The 22,987-nt window shown below is 35.1% G+C and overlaps 3 protein-coding genes across 3 annotated transcripts; 1 reads left to right on the plus strand and 2 right to left on the minus strand.

Annotated features, from left to right (window-relative positions):
* Nucleotides 1–197: 197 nt before the first annotated feature.
* On the minus strand, nt 198–9,318 carry LOC125839189 (uncharacterized). Its single transcript, XM_049518165.1, has 6 exons — nt 7,576–9,318; nt 6,698–6,838; nt 4,743–6,501; nt 2,609–2,865; nt 1,513–2,348; nt 198–1,422 (listed from the first exon to the last, which is right to left on the minus strand). The coding sequence occupies exons 1-6, from the start codon at nt 8,971–8,973 to the stop codon at nt 297–299; spliced, it is 5,517 nt and encodes a 1,838-aa protein (XP_049374122.1). The 5' UTR covers nt 8,974–9,318; the 3' UTR covers nt 198–296.
* Nucleotides 9,319–11,595: 2,277 nt separating this feature from the next.
* LOC125840094 (uncharacterized exonuclease domain-containing protein At3g15140) lies at nt 11,596–15,173 on the minus strand. Its single transcript, XM_049519078.1, has 6 exons — nt 14,939–15,173; nt 14,607–14,809; nt 13,525–13,605; nt 12,737–12,862; nt 12,057–12,180; nt 11,596–11,910 (listed from the first exon to the last, which is right to left on the minus strand). The coding sequence occupies exons 1-6, from the start codon at nt 15,155–15,157 to the stop codon at nt 11,710–11,712; spliced, it is 954 nt and encodes a 317-aa protein (XP_049375035.1). The 5' UTR covers nt 15,158–15,173; the 3' UTR covers nt 11,596–11,709.
* Nucleotides 15,174–19,186: 4,013 nt separating this feature from the next.
* On the plus strand, nt 19,187–21,287 carry LOC125839591 (uncharacterized). Its single transcript, XM_049518586.1, has 2 exons — nt 19,187–20,078; nt 20,735–21,287. Exons 1-2 carry the CDS (start codon nt 19,236–19,238, stop codon nt 21,062–21,064), a joined length of 1,173 nt encoding a protein of 390 aa, XP_049374543.1. The 5' UTR covers nt 19,187–19,235; the 3' UTR covers nt 21,065–21,287.
* The last annotated feature ends 1,700 nt before the right edge of the window (nt 21,288–22,987 follow it).

Here is a 22,987-nt window from a genome sequence, read left to right on the forward strand (position 1 = left end):
AGATACATTTACCTAAAATGGAATCTCTTAAAGCTCAACAACAATTAGTTCAGAAACTTAGGTAAACTAGAAGTAAACAATAACGCGTCCAGCGCCTCAATTACAGCAGCAGTTAAAGAAACAGTACAGAAAATAGACGCAACAAAGAGTCGAGCCACTGATTGTTCAAGATTTTTTTTTTTAAAAAAACGAGTAACTGAAATAGAAAGCCAAAATTTTGATTTTTTACATCTTGGAGTTCAACTTATACTATTACATTGCAGTTCATAAAAAAATTTCCGGCATATGCCAATAAATCAAGTGGTTTTTTTTCTCATTACTATCCACTCTACAAGAGAACAAAGGCATAAAGTCTCAAATTTACAATGAGTAGAGACATCCTTCTCATCTAAATTGGTCAGTACACCATCTCTAAATATAAACTCCTGAGACAAATTCTGAGAAGATTTGCATTTCTCAGTTTGGACACTGCTTTTCAAATGGCAGTTGCATTCTATCAGCTTGATTAACTTGTTCTCTAAGTTTCTACATTCACACAAGTTAGTTTGCTTGCATTCAAAGGATTCACTGTACCTTACTTGTATTCGTTTCTCATAAAACGAAGTTGAATCATCAGCCAGCAACCATACCCTCAAAGCCGAATGAAGATTTGCAGCTAACGAGGCCAGAAAGTCATAAGCATCCTCTACTATAAACTCGGCCTTTTTAAGTCCCCACTCGTAGGAAAGCATTTTTTTCAAGATGCGCTGAAGGTTCAGCAGGCACTGAGGACAGCACCGATATAAACACACTATGCTAGAATCAGTAGAAAGATTGGAAGATATATTTGAACATTCAAGACCTATGTTATTGCCAACAGACTTTTGGTTGCTATCTCCAATTTCAAGGTTGTTCAGAGTGGACAATCTGCCATTTGAGTTGGAACTCAAAGTATAATTAGAATGCTCATCAATGCCACACCCGTCCCTGGAATGATTATTACCATCCTCTTGAACATCATCAATGTTTAACTCCATGAGCCCATTAGATTGTCTCTTTAATACACTATCTCCAATATTTCCTAAATGTTTGTCAGTATCATCTGGCATGCATGAATTATCATTAAGAACACTGTGTACAGAACAAGTAACTTGCCTAGAAGGAGCAGAATGGTTTACAGCCACCAAGTGGAGAGGCTCGTGTTCTACAGCTCCGATATCTGGAAAATTAGAAACACCATTTGCTTCTGGATTAGCAGGCGTACAATTTTCAGCAGTTAATTCTGGACGACATGTTTCTAATGTCTCTGCTTTGTCAAGGGGTTCTTCTAGCTCGCAACCTCCCTCCCTCAGAGGTGTATTCTCAGGAGCATCAGCGCTTTCTGGAAGTCCAGCACAACCAATCTTTGGGTTTGCCTCTGCAAGTTGAGAGTCTCCCCCTAAACTGAAAGTAAAGCCATTTACATTAGATGTAAGGCTGGCAATAAGAAACCAAAGAAAACTGTACATGAACTACAGTTAGAGCAAAACTTACCTCTGCAACGAATAAACCCAGCTATTAACCATGTCATCGAGATAAGCAACTTGGGATAAAAGACGAACAAATTGATACCTATCCCTCCCATTCCGAATTTTATCATTGATCTGTTCAACCAGAAGCTCAAGAACTTTTCGAACCTCTGCAGAAACTTCTCTGACGGATGAGTATTTGCCTCTGTATGCCAACAATCCAATAGCTATCAGGCCTCGCACCATACAGTATTTCTCTTTGCCTTTATTATTGTTGGGTGGAAGGGTAACATTTCCCGTTGAGATAATAGGACGAATGACACAAGAATTGAACGGCCAACCCTTCCAAGGTCCATTTATGTCAACACAAGGACCTTCTCTTAACTTGGATGTAAACCAGCAAAGTTCAGCAAAATGAGGATATCGCAGAATTTGATAGCCAAATGTGGTAATTGCTAACATCAAGTTTGATTTCCCTTTTACATTTCTACTGTTGGCTATTGCAGAAGTAGGAAGTGGACATTGTTTATTCACAGGCTCAATGGTTGATCTAAGATCTGACCTCTGACATTCTATGGCAGCATCGCCCTCAGATTTATCACTAGCTTCATCATTGCATGTCTGCAAGTGGACATGGTTTGTACGATGAATCAGCTGAATGAAGTGCTGAGCTATATCTTTTGACAACTTCGCGGCTGAGGAATCAATCAGACATTCTTGATCAAAATTTCTATCAAGCTGCTCAGAAAATCTAGAAACTGAATCTTCCAAGGGAAACGGGATACTGCTGTTCAATGGCTGACTTTTAAAGAACTGCCTCACTCTAACAGGGAGTGCTTCCAATGGTACATCAGATGTAGCCTGTTTAAGGGAAACAGGAAAAGGGCGTGGGGTGCAAAAGAGTGAGTTCTTTAATTAAAGTTGTAAAGTACTTGCACAATCTAGGATAGTCTTCTTAAAAGAATTAAAGAGAATCATATTGTATGCCACAAGCGGCTTTCTTGTTTCCACATGCAACCTTGCTGATATAATATGACAAAACATCAAGGTGTATTCCTTTAACATAATATTCAAATAGATATAAAGGTCCCAAGGCAAATTTAAGGACAAAAGGCACATACCAGAAGCATCACGGATGTGGCCATGCATATACTTTCCACTTGCTCAACAAAGGAGCTCCACAGATAGGAGGCTCTTTTGAGAGCATCTCCAGCCTGGTCAGCACTATGGTTAAAGCTCCTTTCCTCGTCCTTGCCTAATGATTCAGGGTTTAATAAAGAGCAACCATCCTCTGGACAGACTAGGTCAGATGTCTCCATGGCCCATAAATCAACTCTTGGCATAAATATCATGCACTTCTCCACACTAGCACATCTCACTGCACAAGAGATACAAATTTACTACTTCAGTAAGATGTTTAAAATTTAACGAATCAATTTTAAAATAGAGAAAATACATAAAATCCCCCCTAAACTTGGCAACAAAACTTACTTTAGTACTTTAACTTTACAGGTAATTATTTACCCCCCTAATCTCTTTTCAAGTGAATTTAATATCACCCTAAAATTATAATACCAGTCTCACATTGGCAAGTGTATTCCACACGCTCCAAGTCATTGATACATCAGCACCACATCATTGCCACATCAGTGCCACATAGAACATTATTTAAATTTTGATTTTTTAAATTCTTTTTTTGTTTCTTTTTATTTATTCACAAATTTAGAAAGCAAATTTTTTTAGAAAAAATCAGCGCTTGTTCCTCAACTGTCACAATCCCCTTTGGTTAAAAAAAACAACTCAGTCACAATTGCAATTGAACAAACTCAGATTGATCCAAGATCTCAAAATTATTCTCACAATCTCACAAAAACACATTTAATTTTGAAGACTTTATCAAAACAATTAATAATGACTGAAAATTTAATTTGAGATGAAGAAATTGTAGATTTTTCATTAAAAAAAGCTTCAAGTTCATCACATTCAAACTCTGCGATAAATAATAATTTAGAAGCAAAAATAAATTATTGGCTTTTCTATTTTTTTTGTGTTCATCACACCCTTTTACAGATTCAAAGAAAATGGGGGTGTTTCAAAAAAAGAGAAAGAAGCTGGAAAGTTCTTCGAAGAAAAAAAAGAAAAAGGTGAGGCAAGTAGTGTTTGAGGCAGTGAGTTCGAAGAAAAAGAAAGAGGGTCGCGATGGGGTTTCAAAGAGGAGATATAGGGTCAAGATAGGGGTTTCAAAAAAGGAGAAAGAGGTGGGGGGGGGGGGTTCAAGAAGAAGAAAGGAGTGGTGCAAGTGGGGTTGAGGGCGGGAGGGGTGTGAGGAAGATGAAGGGGCTGGTGGTACTAAGAGCTGGGGGTGGTAGGGTATGAGGAAGATGAAGGAAAGAATGATTATTGGCTAAAAAGAAAAATTAGGGCCCAGTTAGTCTTTTCTACGCGCAGTGACTTTTTTGACTTGCCACGTCAGCTATTCGGGTGTATTTAAATTCACTTGAAAGATGTTAAGGGGAGTATTTAAACACCGGTATAGTTTTAAGTGCTAAAGTAAGTTGTGTTGCCAAGTTTAGGGGGGTCTTTATGTATTTTCCCTTTAAAATAAGTAATCCCTCAAGCATACCAGCATAGTTTCAGGGGCCTTTCGTGCACACAAATAACCTTTCTTTTTACAAAAGGTTATGTACACAAATGACCATTTAGCACCCTCAAAAAGACCAAAATGAGAGAGAGAAGAAAAAAAATAGAAAAGCCAAAGCACCTTCACCACAATGATTATACTTTATGCGGATTTATTTGGCTCACAAGATATAAGACGTGCTACATGTTATTTGTAACAATCACATTCAACCATGATGGCTATACTCACAACAATTTCTGTATGGCACTCATTGTAACAATACAGAACAGTTATAAGTACCTCAAAATATAAATACTTTTCACATGAATTTTGATTGCAAGCACATTTAATCAGAATAATATGGTGAAGGTACTAATGATGTTGCAAACCTATGGTGCTAACAAGTTCGGAAGATAATGTAATAGGGAAACTTTCACAAGATGGAGTCCATTAATAAGGGATCTCTCTTTAGAATGGAACTGAGCTGTTGGGTATAGAAATACTTTGAGAACTGATATCACAACTTGGAGACAAGGTATCCCGAACTCATAAAAGCAAGTTCAGTAGACGTTTGTACTTCAAGTAAGCACTTTGAGCCACTACAGTGAGATAAATAAAACAGAGAAGAAACATACTCAGTATCTGCGTCAACCCCTGAATGACATCTCCATGTCCTTCTTGAGAAATAGTAGCCAAATCCACCTTCTGGACATCGACATTACCAACAAAACAATGAAGAAGAGAGGAAGCAAGATGCCTTTGGCCAGATCTTGGGTTTCCAGAAATTAGTATTCTAAATCCCGATTTCTTTCCGGCCATATGAAAGATATTCTTCAACAATTTAGGCCGAGCCCCTGCCCACTGCAATTTTGATGGTTGAGAATTAGAGAGACCATGAACATTGCCATCATCAACAGCATCAAAACCACCAATATTAGCATCTCCATCCAGAATGTTGGCACGTACAAAGTGATTCTCAATCTGACTGATAACATCTGGCTCTTGAAGCAAATCATTAACATAGGACTGCCAATTATTGCTTGGTAATTTCTTCTCAACCATTGCAGAAAGAACAACATCTTTTACAAATTCAGCAGCTTTGAAGAGTAGAGGCGGCAACCAGAGGCGTTCGTCCAGATAAAGGGATACAATCAATCTACTAAGGGGTTGCAGCAGACATGGAACAAGAAAGGTGTGTAGAGGTGCTGAAACCACATCGTTTGCAGCCATTCCAGCTTCTCTACGTGAACATGGAGGTGGTGCACATGTAAGAGCCTCTACCCAATCCCTCTCCTCCACCTTAAAATTGGGAAGAGGGGGACATGCAGCATTGGGCACCTTCACGACTGCAGAGAGTCGCTTATGCAAGGGAAAGCTCCTTTTTAGAGCAATTATGGCTGCCTGAGTACACAGAGCCTGCAAATCAGCACCAGCAAAGCCCACTGTCTTGCTAGCTATCCACTTGAGTACTGGTCCAGACACTGGCTTAGGCCATTTCTTTGTATGCAATGAAAGAATAGATTCTCTGTCCTTAACAGATGGAAGTGGAAAATAAATCTCACGATCAAACCTACCCGGACGCCTTAATGCGGGATCAACAGCATCCGGACGATTTGTCGCACCTATTACAACAACTGAACCTCTAGGTTTTAAACCATCCATTAGAGCAAGCAAAGTGGACACGACTGAACTATGTGTCTGGTCTTGCTGCCTACCACGGCAAGGTGCCAAACCATCTATTTCATCGAAGAAAATGACAGAAGGTTGAGATTTCTCAGCTACCTGAAAAAGAAGTCTTAACTGACGTTCAGCATCTCCGACATACTTTCCCAAACAATCTGCCCCTTTACGGGCAAAATATGCTATTCGTTTGTCACCGCGTGCACATGAACCAATCAGTGCCCGTACTATCAAAGTTTTACCTGTCCCAGGATATCCGTGCAAAAGAACTCCTCTAGGAGGTGTAAGCCCCAGAGAACTAAAGAGCTCAGGATACAAAAGTGGTAAGATGACAACCTCTTTCATACATTGGATGACATCTTGGAGCCCGGCAACAGAGTCCCAACCCTGAAACTGTACACCAGCATCGGAGTTTGAGCCTCCAATATATACAGGCGCGATTCTCAATAGATCTCGATGAAGTCTCTTGCTTTCACGTTTCAAAAACTCCTCATCCTCTCCACAGTTCTCTAACCATTTTTCCTCTGCATCAACATCCTTGCGCAATGCATCATTTGACAACTTTCTCAGCTCAAACTTCATTTTTCTAGCTTTCAATTTCTTTATACGTTGCAAATAATTACTTCCATATGGTTGGAAGAGATGTCGGTGATCTGTACAGGCAATGAGAAATTTACGATGGTCAAAGATGCAGCCATTTGCCCGTGCACAAGGCTGCAAAATTTAACACCTGCTTAGTCAAAATCTAATATTACAAAGACAAAAAGTGAGGTAATGAAGATATACAGATACAATAAAAAAAGCAATAACCAAAAAGAAAGTAAATACTATATTTAGGCATCAGGAGATGCCAATAGTGGTCTATGCTGAGTTTTTGAAGTATGAAATGATTCAGGAAACTTAAACTAACCAGGTGATAAGTTTTGGGACATCTATCAACACGGCAACCAATTGTTGCCCCGGGCCTTCCACAGCGGCTGCATTTTAAGACCCTTCCCCTGCAGAGCGCTGCTCTAACATTTTTCAAGCATCCCAAGCCAGCAAAATAAACCTGAGAGCACAAGTAGAAGAAGTATTGGATCCTTGCCCATGAAACTATGACTTGGAAAATTGAGTGATCAAGCAGGAAAATAATCCAGATAGTATGAAATTCTATGAATGCCATATACCAATAGAAACTGAATCAAACAGTTCAGTCTGTTGCTTACTTTATACTAGTATATCCATCACAATGCATCCCACAGATGATAATAGCAAGGCCTAATAACTTTTTAAACACACCATTGAGCAGTAAATATGAAGAAATCAATCAATCAACTATGCCTTGGTCCTAGCTAGTTGGAGTTAGCTATGTTCAATATCCATTCCTATCTTTTTGGACACAAATATTTATGAAAATATAATCGATTGAGAAAAGATTCAAACCATACAACTGGTAAAATTGTCTCAAGTATGCCATGGAACTGATAATTAACTCCTCATCCATGCTAAGAGCAACACGCTGACCAGTATTATAGTTCAAAAAACCTTATCCTTCCTTAAGAAGACATGCCTATTGCACTTGTTTCAAATCATCTCTTCCAAATTAACTAATAACTTTTTTTTGAAAAGGAATAAGCAATATTGAAAAGGAAATGCATGGTCATTCCTTCTTTCTGAAACAAAAATTGGAAATGCTTGATAATTTTCTAGCATGCCCAGTTGGATTAGGCAGTTGAATTTCAACAAGTATTAAATTTGAAGACATAGATTAAGGAAAATACAATTGAGAAGGGAAACGGATCATACCTCTGGACTCCATACAGCACATTGCTGATGTACCCAAATCCCAGCTATACCATACCGATCATTTATGGGCCCCAAGAGGCGCCCAAGCCAGCCAGGTTCATCACCAAATCCATCCCACATGTCATAGTTAGGTTCATCAGAAGCAGAGGACCCACTGTGTGCTTCATCATCACTGGCAGCCCCATAAACTAGCTTTTTTGGAGGTTTACCATCAGTACCTCCTCCACACAAACCACAATGTCTTCCCTCTCTTATTCGCCGCTTTCTCAAAGTACTATCAGAAGCACATTCTTTCTTGACCACCTTCTCCATTTCCAGAGCTTTATCACTAAAAACACCTTCATCTTTTTCCTGGGCATAATCAACTCTGTCAACTTCATCTTCAGCTTGTTCCTCTGTGCCTCCATCTTTTTCCTGGGCATAATCAACTCTGTCAACTTCATCTTCAGCTTGCTTCTCTGTGCCTCCATCTTTTTCATCATTAGGAAGTAAACCACCTTCCACACCATCCTTTTGGTCAATCACCCCAACACTCACTTCATTTCTTCTTTGCAAATCCTGTTCCAGCATACTCACCTGGTCAGTCGCGTGGCATTCTTCTGGCTCTACACAAGTCTCTAACTGAGCCTTGTCTTCGTTATCTAACGGCAATGCCACATTGCCATCCTCAACCCCCTCCTTAAATCTAGTTGTTGAAATGCCGTCATATGTTTCATCCCTCACATGTAGCAGCTCTTCCTGGTCTACCATCTTACCATCCTCCACACCACCACCTGTACCAGTTTCTTGCTGCTCAGTAACCATTACATTTGAAGCTTTTATTCTTCCAGGTCTCTTCGACTTAACTATAGTTGACTTTTCACATTCACTATCTTCTTCTTTATCCAACTCTCCAACCTCTAACTCTGTTTCTTCCTTCAGCTCGTCAACATCCTGAAAAATCTTCCTTTTACCCACCGGAGACGAATCCACACTATTCCTCACTCTATTAGTCGTTCTCTTACTCCTAGCTCTCAATCTCAATCCCCAAGAACTAGTGCCTTCTTCCAAATGGTTGGAGGTTGAACAAGGTGACTCCACCTTCACCACATCTCCTTTCTCCAACCTGCTACCACTTCTCACCCCACTCCTATCAATCTTCTGACGCTTCCTCGCAGGAGGAGGCGATGCATCAAGCACAACAGGAGTTTTTCTAACCCTAGAGCTCCTCCGTAGCTCAACCTCACTCTCCTCACCATTCCACTCACTCGTTTCAACTTTATCAACACCATTATGATTCTGATTATACGTTTCTTCACAAACTTCATCTAGTCTTTTATGTTTCTTCCTAGCCCTAGAATACACCAATTTCGTATCCGTCCTACTCCTCTCAACCGACGCTATCCGCGAAAATCGCATGACAAAAACAACCACCAACCTCCTAATATATATCTCTACGTTAATTTAACAGTCCCTACACCTATATAACAATATATCCTCGTATCAACAATCAAATCAAAATCCCTATCTAATCATCATCCAATAAACACCAATGACGATCGAATTTCCTCGTTTTTTCTTCAATTAAACCTCTGAAAAACCATAAATTAGCAAAAACGATACATCTAACCTTCGATTGATTGATCAAAATCCACAAAACCAACGGAAAAAACACTTGACAATCATCGATTTTCCTTCTTACTCTTTCGATTAGGGTTTCGTTTGCTCCATTTCTCTCAATGATTTTGCTGAAATTTCTCTGAGTTTCGCTGTTGTGAAAACGAAAACAAACGAAGACTGGGGGCGGAGGTATATAGAAGAAAGGGTTCTCACTTGAAAGCGTAGTGAGATAAATCACTTTATATCCACGCGCTTTAAGCGAGCGTGGAAATCACGTACAGTAGGTGGTTTTTATTAGAGTTGATTTGTTGAGGTGTATAGCACGCTCTTGGTAGATGCGCGTGGGTTATATAAAACAGAGTGATTTTGCAAATTTTATTGGTATTTCGCACCAAACGTTACCGCCAAATAGATTTTCTTTTCGTATATAAAGGGTGTTGGGTTTCAATTTTTTTTTTCCACAATTACGGAAAGCTTTTAAGTATAGGGAGGGTTGGAGAGAGCCTCAAACAAAAAATAAAAGGGAAAATGTCCAAATTACCCTTGATTTTTGTGAAATGGTATAAATTTGCGTGTCGTTAATATAGTTGAGTTATACCGTTATTATTAACAGGTTTATTTAAATATATCGTTACATTAGGTTAAAGATATTCAACGCGTGAGAGTGTTTCTAACAAAAATAAAAGGAGAAAAGTCCAAATTATCCCTGACTTTTGTGCAATGATCTAAATTTGTGTGTGGTAATATAGTTGAGTTTGATATATCCTTATGAGATTTATTTAAATATATCCTTATCCACTAACGGCTAAAAATGATAAATGTGTGAGACTGTTTCTAATAAAAATAAAAGGGAAAAAGTCCAAACTACCCTTGACTTTTATGAAATGGTCTAAATTTGTGTCGTTAATATAGTTGAGTCAAATATACCTTTACCATTATGAGGTTTATTTGGATATATTCTTATTCTAATAATTAAAGAGTTCACCACGCAAAACTGTTTCATGAGGAAAACTAGTGTCATCAAACTATGTGATGTTATCTAGATTTGTTGATGAACTTTGTGAAATTGTGTATATTTCATTTTTCTTGATCGTAGTCTATCTTCATTTAAAATCAGTTATTAGCGAAATATTTTTCTCTGCACTCTTAAAACACACAATTTGAAGATTATACTCCCATCTTCACTTCACCTCAATATCTTTCTTTTTTTTAAAAAAAAACATAAAAATTTCATATAATTAAAATCACCAACCCAAAATCATTTGAACACCATCTTAACTGCCAGAATATTAGTGTAAATAATCAGAAGCTAAATATTGCGTACTTAGGTCTATTTTAGCATTAGGAGTTTGATGTAGATCTTTGGCAACGCTATTGATTTGATAATAGGAGAATGGTAGGTAATGGAGTTTTGACAAAGATAATTTTTTTTAATTTAATGATGCTAATTATTCATTATTCGAGTTTTAATGATTTGAAGCGTGAAGGTGATTAATTGGACCTAGAGAATAGTGAGCTTATCTATTGAAGGTTTTAGTGACATGTATAATTACCCCCAAGGATTAATAAAAAGACAAATTTAAATTATTCGGCAAAGTTAAGAATGGGAGATGTTAACGTTTTGTTTTGGAAGACATTTTTAAGGATTTATTTATTCAGATTTCAGATTAATTTTACAATGAATATGTTTATTAAGTATTTTCTTGGAAAAGAATTGTTTCTTAATCCAATCGCACGTGGTTATAAATTGTGAACAGGATCTTTTCTTGCAAATGCACATACGTAATGACAAATTAAATAGTGGAAAGCTATGGTACTCATACCCTTTGCCGGCGAAAAAGGAACATGTTTACAAAGATATAGGGAAATGAAAGATAAAAAAAATAAATGAACGAACAAAAACCTCTTTTGAACTTTCAAATTAAATATTAGAACAGGCTACACAAAATAACTTTAGCTCAATTTGAGTTTAGTCCTCACCAACAGAATCTTTTCGCGAACTGGGTTCAACAGAATCAAATAACTTATCTACAATCCAACAAACAATCTTTTCTAAAATTCAGAATCCATCAACTTAAAAGATTCTGAATCCGTCTCTATTTTATGCTAAATAATAAATATGTTACAATATGCCTACTAGGTAAATAGATACATGAAAACTCCCAGTCACAAAGAATACATGTACAAACACTTGATGCATAGTCTAACAATTGTCAATTGAAAAGAAATAATTATCAAACAAGAACAAGTCCATAGAACCAGCATAACCAACAAAGAAAGATTTATGATTTTCCCAGTTAAGAACTCCAACAACTTGGTGCATAGTCTAACAATTGTCAACTGAAAGGAAATGATATTAATGTACAAACACTGATGCAAGTGTCCACCAATCGATTTTCATCTTTTCTGTTTACCTGTTTGGTCTTGGCAGAGTCGGGGCGCGCATGAGTGGCCGTGATGCTTCACAGAATACAACAGACCTCAACTGAAACTTGAGAACATTCGGTGATAACAAAATGGTTCAGCAGGAAATAGTTATACAATGCGATTCTTAAAAAGAAATTCAACTTTTTCAGGAGAACGGGGGTTTCTTTTAGCTGTTAACTGCAAAACGGCACCATCAGTTAGCATGTGGTGTATTACTCTTGCTATGTTGTTTGAATCATCTATTCCAAGGTGATGGCTTCCAGACAAAGGAATCTGGAGTTCCCTCATCATTGAGAGCATTCCTGGCGCCTACCATCAATGAAGTAAAACCATACTTGCGGTTATATATATTTCAATAAGTATACAAAAAGAAGAATGTAAGAGAAAAATTGAGGAAATCTAAAATTCCTAAATCAATCAGAAAGAGTGGCATTTTTAGAAGTTTGCATACTCACCCTCCTCTTGTAGAAGTTCAGAAACACATCCTTCAGATTAATCCATTCCATGAAATACGGTGGCAATTTCATCCCTGCTACGGTGCACTGCTGGGGAACTTTAGTCTTCAGATCCCAGTTCCCACTGCCATATACAAATTGAATTTAGTAGCTCAGAAGTACTTACTCGGTCTGTTATATCTTACCTATTAAACTCAGTGTGAACATTAGCTTATTGGTCTTTTACTTATGTCATACCCCCTCCGTGTTTTAATTGAATATAAATACAAAATACTCAAATATGAAAGATGGGTTTAAAGGCAGCGTCATCCTGGCATCACATACAAATCTTTAACTTCATGATATACCCTTTAAATTAATACGTAATCCAAGTTGTGCAGTTACAATGAAGATGCATGTGCTACAAAATAGGAAGCTCTAACATGGGTTAGTACAGCTAGAAACAGGTAATTCTCCAGTTAGTGACAAATGCACCACAAGAAAGTAGCTGGAGCACCTTTTAGGATATAAGCATTTCCAAGTCATCCATATAGGACACAACAAATCCAAATGACTTTTCCCACCCATTTAAATTTGCATCCTTAACTATAATATCAGATAACAGTTTAACCATCAACTGATACTTTCAGTTAAACAGTAGCATTTATTTAATATTTCACACTTTCATAGCAACGACTCACCAAGTAACAAAGGCAGCATTATTAAGACAGCCACCCAGTTCATTTCTCCACAACTGGCGTTCACCTAGCCAAACTTCAAACTGCTCGATAACTTCCGCAAATGGTATAGCTGTATCATGCCAGACACTGCATGAATTGACATACATGCAAATGAACAACATTAAGAGTCAGATCCAGGAATTAACAACTGTTGCAAAATGATGCGTGCTTCCATGGTTAACGAAAACAAATTGGAATTAATTTCTATCAGCAACTAAGCATGCATAGTGATCCAATTTCTATCTTCCTCACCATTGTCCTTCACTAAAAACATCAAAATATAGAAATCCTTTTAGCAATCTTGATGATTTAACAACAGGTTTAGATCATGCAAGTATGTTTCCTATAGCTACACTCCTTGATGCCAGTTTTCTAGTGAATATATCTTATTAAGACGGTAACCTAGCTTATAAGAATTGGAGCATTACAGGGGAGGATAATGTGCCCACAACTTTATCCTAAGCATACATGCTGCTTCCATATTTGAATCCGTGACGTTGATGCCATAATAAAAGGATATCACAAAGTAGTGAGGAACTCATTCTTATGTTCATGGAAAAGAAGGAAAGATAATGAAGACTTTGAAAACAGTAAAGCAGTACCAATAATAGACTCAGCACACACAATTGAGACCCATAAGAGACAAGATCCATGTGATACAACTACACTGCAATTCTTCATATAAAAGCAAAAGATGCAAAGTGCCAAGCGCTGAATTGTATTTCAATCTAATGTAGTAGTTATCATACCGATCAACTCCTAGCTTTCCATATTTCCCTTCTATATATTGATTTATTCTTTCTTCGTGCATTTTTGTTGGCCTCACAAACCTGTAGCAATACCAAAAAAAGAAAAATTAAGATAGTATTCCCAACATTGAAACAGTCTTTCACTGATGTGAAAAATGTTTAAACACAATAATCTAACAAACAAGTGGCGGAGACAGCAATTCAAACAAGGGGATTTTAAGAAAAGAATTCTTATACTTGGGGGATTCAACAAACTTATATATATGCTAAAAGAATCATTGTATGCGAAGAATGGGTCGCAGACTAATTTAATAGATTTAATTGATCAGCAACACAGTTTAGAGAAGAAGATTATGTTATTAAGTAACAAACTTCCCCCTCCTTCAATTTTGTGAAACCCTAACAGCTCATGGCTTGTTTCCAGTTTCTTCCCCTGCTTCCTAAGTGAACCAAGACTTGTCCAGGCAGCAAAATTCGCTTGCAAAATTTTAATGCACACGTAGCTCATCACTCCCTTGCAGTTGTGAGTTTGAAAAGTATATGTGACATCCCTCTCAAAAAATTGTAAAAAGCTTCGTCGACTCTTTTACAGTGTTATTCTCATTTGACCCCTCTAGCAATTATCATTTTCATATTCAAAGAAAAGACCTCCCAAAGCAAATTTAATAGTTATACTAGCATCTGAAGTGCATCTTTAGGACTTTTCCTACCTTAGTCCTGCTTGTGTTTCTCTACAACTATTTTATCAGTCAAATTATTATTGAAGAATCCACTTCGATCATTTGATTACGTGTGCATTCCGGGAAGTTCTACTCTCCATCCTTAGGTTATCCCACTCCACATAACATCAAATAGTCCTAAACCTATTCCATCCTATCTTCCAGAAAAAAAATGCAACCTATATAGGTCCTTAAAAGTACCCAAGCCAATAGGCCATTATTACAACTGGATTTGTGATTTCACAGGCATACATAACTACGGAATGCTAGCAGAAGTATTTCATCCTTCCAATAATAGCTCAAGCAAATAAGACACTTGACATTACATTTAACAGGAAATTAAAGCTAAGAAACGAAACTGACCTATGGAACAAGTCAACCACATCCATGGTTTTAGCATCAAAAAGTAGAACAGGAAACTCCAGAATCTCAACTTTACCCTCCAAATCAAGCACCAAAAAGTACTCAAACTCCTGCTGCTTCAAATTCTCAAGTCTAGCAGCATTTCGCATAAGCTCTAACGAGCAATTATGATTAAACGTATCAATATGCAGAGGATCATCCATCTATACAGTTCGAAAACAAATTTATCAATGTCGAACTCAGCTGAAAAGCTAAAAACAAAATTTATCAATGTCGAACTCAATTGAAATGCTAACAACAGAGGTGTGTATGAGAAGTTTGAGCTGTATTACCTTAGTGCACTTACCTTGAGTAAAATAGAGACACATTGGCTTCCACCGGGTACGGACTGGTGTATGCTGAATCAGAGAAGAAGTAGATTCTTCGGTTGTAGAAAGAGAGGCGGAGATGTTGATTTTACGGTTGGATTGAAGTGATGAAGAATAAGGTAGCGCCGGATAAGAAACGGGGAGCCGCCGGAGCAAGGGGACTCTAGAAAATCCCATAGCCATGGTAACGGCACTTCGAGGAACTGAGTTACTGAGTTTTGTTCTGTCAAGAAGAAATGAAAGGATATAAGAATAAAAATAGTCGAGGAATAATATAAACAGGAAAAAAGAGAGGATTTTTTTTTTAAAAAATGAATATATTTTGGGTTTTATGAAAATTTATACACTTCAAGTATATTATAAAATATATAAATAATAAAAAATTATAAGAGATTGTATTTATTCGTTCTAATTTCTTTTTATTCATTTGTTTTTGTAGATCAATTGTATTCCTTCAATCTAATATCACTTGTATTCATTAGTTGTATCAACAAATATATTCTAGGTATATACAAGGATTAAAAAAAATATAGAAAAATGTATTCATTCACTTTAAGCTTGTACAAGTTGTACTCATTTGTTCACTCTATTTTACTTGTATTTATAAATACAATATAAGATGTATCAACAAATACATTTATTTACATGAATACATTGAATTGAATTTATTTACTCTAAATTCATTTATATTCGCTCTTGTATTAATAATACTCATTCTCTCTTGTAATTTTTTATATTCATTCACGATAGTAAAATACACAAATACAAAAGAGAGCGCGAAAATACAGACAGGGGAAGCAAAAATACATAAATAGGAAAAATATGTACCAAACACTTATTTACATGGGGAGCTTGACAGGCCCATTAGACAAAGGTTGAGGCCTCTGAAAGAAACGAATGACAGTTTCCAAGGGCTCAGAATAATCAGAATATGGGCCATAATTATAGTGATACGGCCCAAATACAAAAAAGAAGTAAAGGGGAAACATTTCTTAAACAAAAAGTTGGAAAGAAAAATATTTTTTACTTCACCAATCACCAATACCTATTCAATGAACCAAAAGACTAGGCAACCAATACTTGGAAAATAAACAAGGAGAAACTACGTAATTAGATATACTTTACTATTATATATATTATTATCATTATCGATATTTATAATATTTTATCATTAATTAAGAGTTTCATATCATATATTGAGGAAGATACACTTATATACATGTGTTTTTTTATACTAGATACACTAAATAGGGAGAGAGGCGAGCGAGATAGTCATGTATCTTGGATACATGAAAATATGTATGTGCATGTATTTGGGATACTAGATACATAGGAGAGTGGCAAGTGAGATGGGAGGTAGGCGAACGAAATTTGTTATGTATCCCAGATACATGCAAATCCACTTGGATATAGTGTTATCTAGAACATATCATACTCAATTTTAACTTATGTATCTCAAGATACATGTATATGAACACCCCAAACTCAAATATTTAAAATTTATAATATTTCAAACTAGAATAAATCTAAATAAGTAACTCATATACTATTGAGATTTATGTAATTTTCTTTTTTTTTTACTTCACCAAACACCAATGGCTATTCAATGAACCAAAAGACGAGGCAATCAGTACTTGGAATATAAGCAATAAGACCAAATACCACAAAGTCCAAAAAATAAATAAATTTGGTTAACATTAGTGCATTTGTTTAGGTCCCAATACATTTTGACGGCTGCACATGCTCATACTGCCACACATACTAGACCAGTAGCCAATAGATTATAGATATGGCCCAAATATGGTAAAATATTATTTCGATTTGAACTTTAACTATATAAAATTTCAGACGCAACAGATTATAAACTTATTTGAAGTAGGTAGACACGTAGAACTTTTTAGAAATTAGATGTATATTAAATAACGATGTCCAAATAAGCTTTTTGTAAATATTTTACCTATTTATGAGAAAGGGCAAAATAGAGATCGAAAGTTGGAAGGTAATAAGAGGACAAAGTGTAGATCTATTTGAGATAGGCATGTTGGCTGAGGCCCAAACAAGATAAACCGGATCTAGACTACACTCGAGATCCAACTTGACTTTGCTTGGGACCCACAACATTACACTTATTCTCGAAGCCTCGACTAAATCTGCCTCGTACATTGTAGGACTTGTTCGTGTTGAAGCTTCCAACAAAATATTTTTTATATTTAGAGTTCAATCACAATCCATATTAGTTACACTTATACAACTATACTGTAGTTAATTGATAAGATAAAAAAAATATTATATCCAAAATGTATTTTTTGCATAATCTTTTTAGTGGAAGTGGAGGAAATACTACAACAATATGAACATAAGCTATCTTTTTTCCATAGATAAACATGCAAGTTTTTACTATTAAATTTTAGCGGTAGAGCAGTAAAATACTCTTTCATTCTTAATTAAGAGGTTTTGTGGTCAAGCTATGAGTACAAAATCATTTTTAGTAGGAAATAAAAGTAGATCTGAACTTAAAACTTATAAGTTTGAAATTCTAATTTATTCAAGTTACATAATTCTAAATTAATTGATCAATTCTATACATATTCAATGAACTTTTTAAGACAAATATAAATTTCGAATCAAACTATTAGCTCCAGCTAAACTCGTAACACATATTCTAGCTCCGTCTCTAGTAAAAAAACCATTTTATCTCCAAAGAATACTTTCGATGAATATTTGAATTAGTCATTATATTCAAAGCAGATATCAGACATATGAAAAACAAAGTAACATGTAGGTTTTTCATATGGTCATGAGCAGTCCAACTAACTAAACAAACCTAAAAGGACATATTTGATATGATTGAAGAAAATTAAGGTTTCTTATTAAACAAACGTCAAAGAAACACCATCATCAAATAAGACTTGTTCCTTCTTATTAGGTTGTCCAACTAAAATAAAAGTATATTTATTATTAGTAAAACTTAGCTGTTACATTATTATGAACAAGAAGTTAATAATATTCTAGTGAATTCTAAATATTTGTTGAAGCAAATAATCAAACAAAAAAACAAGTCCATCACATGGGATGTGCTGGCATTAGCTAAGTCTTTCCTTTCACACCCCTTGCATTTTGTTCATAAAAACTCTCTCATATATCCTTTTTTTGTTCCAATTAAATGCATACACCTCCCTTTTCTATTTTTTCTATCTATCACACCACAATTATTATTTTATTTTTATAATTCAATGTCTTTTTCTTTCTCTCCATCATAAAACATTTACACATATTTTTGTCTATTTGGTTTATGCATACTTTGAATAAATAATAAATATTTTTTTCATCAACATATATATCAAATTTATGATATATGTATATGCTATCGTTCATCAGCATATATATCAAATTTATAAAGATTTAAATAAATAAAAATAAATCACCTAGTATTTTCGTTGAGTCATTAAAATATATGGCCTTTTTAATGTTGATTTTTAGTTTACCCGTTTTATAACAAACAATTCTTTGTGAGGCATAATTTAATATTTTTGCATCATAATATCTTACATGTTGCATCTCGTAGGACTAAAAAATTTGTACCCTGCTAGCGGCTAGATATAAGTTCAATAGCTGAAGGACAAAAGTTAAAGAACAATTCATTTAAAAGGTGAAATTAAAGACCAATCCATTTGTGGAACAACACAATACAATTCAATGATTTTTTTCTTCTATTAAATTTTGATTGAAACTTGAAACCTCATAGTTCGTAACCTAATGCCATATTCATGTCTTTTTCTTTTCTCTCTAATAAAACACTTACACATAACACATGCAGATTCAAAATTTGAAGCTTTACATCAATATACCAGTGAACCAATTAACAAGTTAAGTTACTAAGTTCAACATCTAATATTTATACATAACTAGTAAATCTTTCAAACATATACACATAGTCATGATCTAAGTTAAAGTTACTGTGTTCGATCAAGTCCGTAGATCAACCCTACCACATATCTCTGTCTTTTTTCTTCTTCAAGTCTTTCTGTCCACATTGTACTGATTAAATACGCAACTGTTATATATGCACATGACACCCAATCACACAACATGGCCTCACCAATCAACCCCATTTGACAGCTTTTTTTCCTCTAGATATAGACATATAAGAAATAAAGTATTAAGGACACCTCAAGAATCCCATGTGGGGGAACTCTTTAACTTATATTTGTGAGGCCAACAAGTTGATAAAAACTGTTAATTTACAAGTTTTGTAATAGCCATGTATGTGTTTGATGAAATGTCTGTTCCAACTTCTCCCAAAAATGACAAAATGGAACCTGGAATGCTTCTTGAAGAAAGTTGGTTTTTTGGGAACTTACTTGATAGAAAATCAAGAATGTTGAGATGTTATTCTGATCCTTGTTCTTCTTCAAAGAAAACCCAAGATTTTTTATCTGGAAAATCTATGGAGGAAACATTTTCTTCACTGCAAAAACTCCCACAAGGTGAAAAATTGAATCTTGTTTCAAGAAGAAGCAAACCAAGATTACAAAGAGCATCGTCGTCATCATCTGAACAGAGGTGTAATCTGCGGAGGGCACCTTCTTTGCCTGTTTTTGTGGATTATAAAGAAGAACCTCATGATGAAGACAGTGATTTTTCTATGGGAAAATTGATTAGGCAAGCATCTATAAACGAAGTAAAAATTTCACCTCCAAAAACTAATTTGCAGAGGGCACCTTCTCTACCTGTTTTTCAAGAAAGTGAACAAATTCATGATTTTTCATCTCAGAAACATACTTCACAAGTATTGTCACCAAAAACATCACAGACCAGGGCACCTTCTTTGCAAGTTCTTCAAGAAAGTGAACAAATTCATGATGAGGAAAGTGATTTTTCTATGGGAAAGTTGATAAGGCAAGCATCTATAAACAAAGTAAAAATCTCACCTTCAAAACATACTTCACAGGCACAGGGAAATCTGCAGAGGGCACCTTCTTTGCCGGTTTTCGCGAAAGTGGAAGAAATTCATGATGAGGAAAATGAGTTTTCTATGGGAAAGTTGATTAGGCAAGCATCTTTGAACAATGCAAGAGTCTTGCCTCCTAAACATACTTCAAAGGTATTGTTGTACAACTTACTTACTTTCTGCTTAAAATTGCATGTTTCTCTTAGTTTTTCTTGAACCTAATTGTTTTCGAGTAGCTTTTACTAATATGGTTTAGACTATATGCGGATGAAACTTTTGAAGTATGTGATCATCTCATCAGAAAACTTAAGTTGTTTGAGAGTAGCACTTTTATTTTACTTAATCATATCTTCTCAACAATCAATTGAACTTGAATTTGAATATACATGTGAAAAAAGACTCTAAATTTCAATAAAATCCATAACCATAATCTCAAAAGTACAGTTATTAGTGCTAGGAACAGTTTATGTTGAACGCATCAAGTTCAAATTCTGAATCCGCCGCTAATTTTTGTTTTGTGATAGATCACTGATTGAATAGAGTAGGATCTCACAAGAAAGCTTAAGTTGTTAAAGAGAAACACACTTATATTTTACTTACATATAAACTAAACTTGAATTTGAACATACATATAAAAAAAGACACTAAATTTCAATAAAATCCATAACCATAATCTCGAAAGTACACTCATTAATGTTAGGAACGTCATAGATTTAACTCATGAAGTTCAAATTCTGAATCTGTCTCTGATATTTGATTTGTAACATGTCATCAATTGAACCACTTTAATGTGTTAATAAATATATCAGGGTCTCACAAGAAGTCCAAGCATATCTAGCTTCACAAAGCACCATCTAAGGAGAAAACAAGGTCAAGAAAGCAAGACTAGAAATAGTTCAAATGGCTTAGAAGTTGAAGATTTGCAAGGTTTCAAGCACTTAGACTTGAACAACGAAAAGAAGGATTCGATCTCAAAATTTGCAAACACAAGTACTCCAGGCTTGATAGAGAAGAACAAGAAGAAACCAGATGGTTTATCAGATCTAGACAAGATACGAAGACAACCTTATTCACCGGAAGATCACATGAAAGAACAGATCAAATATTGGGCTAGAGCTGTGGCATCGAATGTTCGCTAAAAGTGGCTATATTTGCAATTTTTTACTCTAGGATATAAAGTTCATGATCTTCTAACTCTCTGATTATAACAGAAACAACCTCTGTTTCTGCATTTCATAAGACAAATAATTGTTAATTACAAAACTTCTTGTATAATCAAAGTGTTCACTGTGGGAATAATTTTGTAAAGAAAGATTTGGTGACTTCTATATGAAAAAATTGACTTTTTTTTGCAACATTTTTATGTAGTAGCATCTCATTATGTTATTTATAAGATTTAGTTCATTTTCAAAGATCAATTTCAGTTTATATAAGCCTAGTTAATCTAGTTGCATCTTGTGAAATATAATGTGCTAAAAGTTAATTACTATTGAAAATGTGCAAAGATCATTTGAAACTCTATTATTAACGTTTCATTGCTTAAACGGTTTACAACAACAAAATATTTAGCGTAGTTCCACATGTGGAGTCTGAGGAATATGAGGTTTACACAAAAATTACTTCTACCTTTGTGGAATAGAAAAAATGTTTTCTATAGATACTCGGCTCAAGATTGCTTAAATGGCCGCAGAGTATTATTCATTTGTGAACAAAGTTATTGGTCTTTCTTTTATATCAAAATAATAACTTATCTTTTGTTAATTCATTCAGAAGGTCACCTAAGCAAGAAAATTATATATTTCCTCATCTTTTTTACTTACGTGACACCTTATTTTTCTTAAGCTAAAACATAAAAAATATTGAACATAACCTATTTTAACTAAAGAAATTCTACGATCAACTCGTAAAATCCCTTTATATGCTAAACATTTGAGTAAAGGTGCCAAATATATCTTTGGGTCCCTATTCATGTAGAGTTTTTTCGGTACACAAAACATTTCCTATTCATATAGGGTTATTTCGGTGCACAAACCATCCCGTATTCATATAGGGTTTGGGGAAGGGACGTACTTAAAAGGTGTGATATAAACAGTTTATTCTAATACAAGCATTAATGGTTGTTTTGATAACTCGAACCAGTTACCTATAGATCACACAAAGACAATTTTACTGTTGCTTCAAGATTTCTTGAAAAAAAAAAGAGAGAGAGAGAGAAATTAAGAAAAAGATAATATTAAATTCAGCCAAAAAGTTAAATATGACCTATTGCTTTATCCTATTCGATAATTAGAAATGTAAGATTCACGATCTAAAAAGTTGTCATATTAATCCAAAAAGAGGGGAAAAAGGCAAATAATGTATGGAAGAGAACAGCTTAAATCATGTGTTTTTGTGAGTTACTTTTTATTTGTAGGTGACAAAAGTAGAGAAGTTGTGGATACCTTTTTTGGCTTTTGCTAATTTTTGTTGCAAAGCAGATGTTAACTTTTTTTTTTTCTATTTTAGGGCACGTAGGTAGTGAATCGAATTGATATTGAAAGCCAAAATTGATAATAAAAGTCGTAAAAAGGGCTAAAATGATTTAAAAGCTAATTTACTTGAGATTTCATGTGTAGGAGAAATTCAGAAAAAAATTATAAGAAAATGCTAAAAGCGAAGGGAGCTTTAATTTACGGTCCTTATGAACGTTGAAGTGCAAAAATATGAAGAGCGAACATGATTAGATGCATTTAATTTTGAAAAGTAACATTTGTTTAATTTGTAACTCTCACTTCTTTTTTTCATTTTTGTGGTATAATATTTTTTAATCAATGGCATCTTGAAATCCACATTTTCACTACAAGAGGTGTTTGCTATATGAAATTATTTCTCAGACAATATTTGTTTTCCTTGATTAAATTATTTCACATTTTCAGATATTTGTTTAGCATATAAAGAAATTTTATTCGGTTAGATATCGGGTCGGATTTAACGTTTTTGGGTTTGACGAGGGGTTCTAACGTAAAAATTCAGGTGTCACATCATTTAAAAAATTGACCATATATAACACCTTCCAAATTAAG

This window comes from Solanum verrucosum, unplaced genomic scaffold (assembly GCF_900185275.1).
Source record: "Solanum verrucosum unplaced genomic scaffold, falcon-dt-bn FXZP01000277.1, whole genome shotgun sequence".
Classification (NCBI taxonomy): Eukaryota; Viridiplantae; Streptophyta; class Magnoliopsida; order Solanales; family Solanaceae; genus Solanum; species Solanum verrucosum.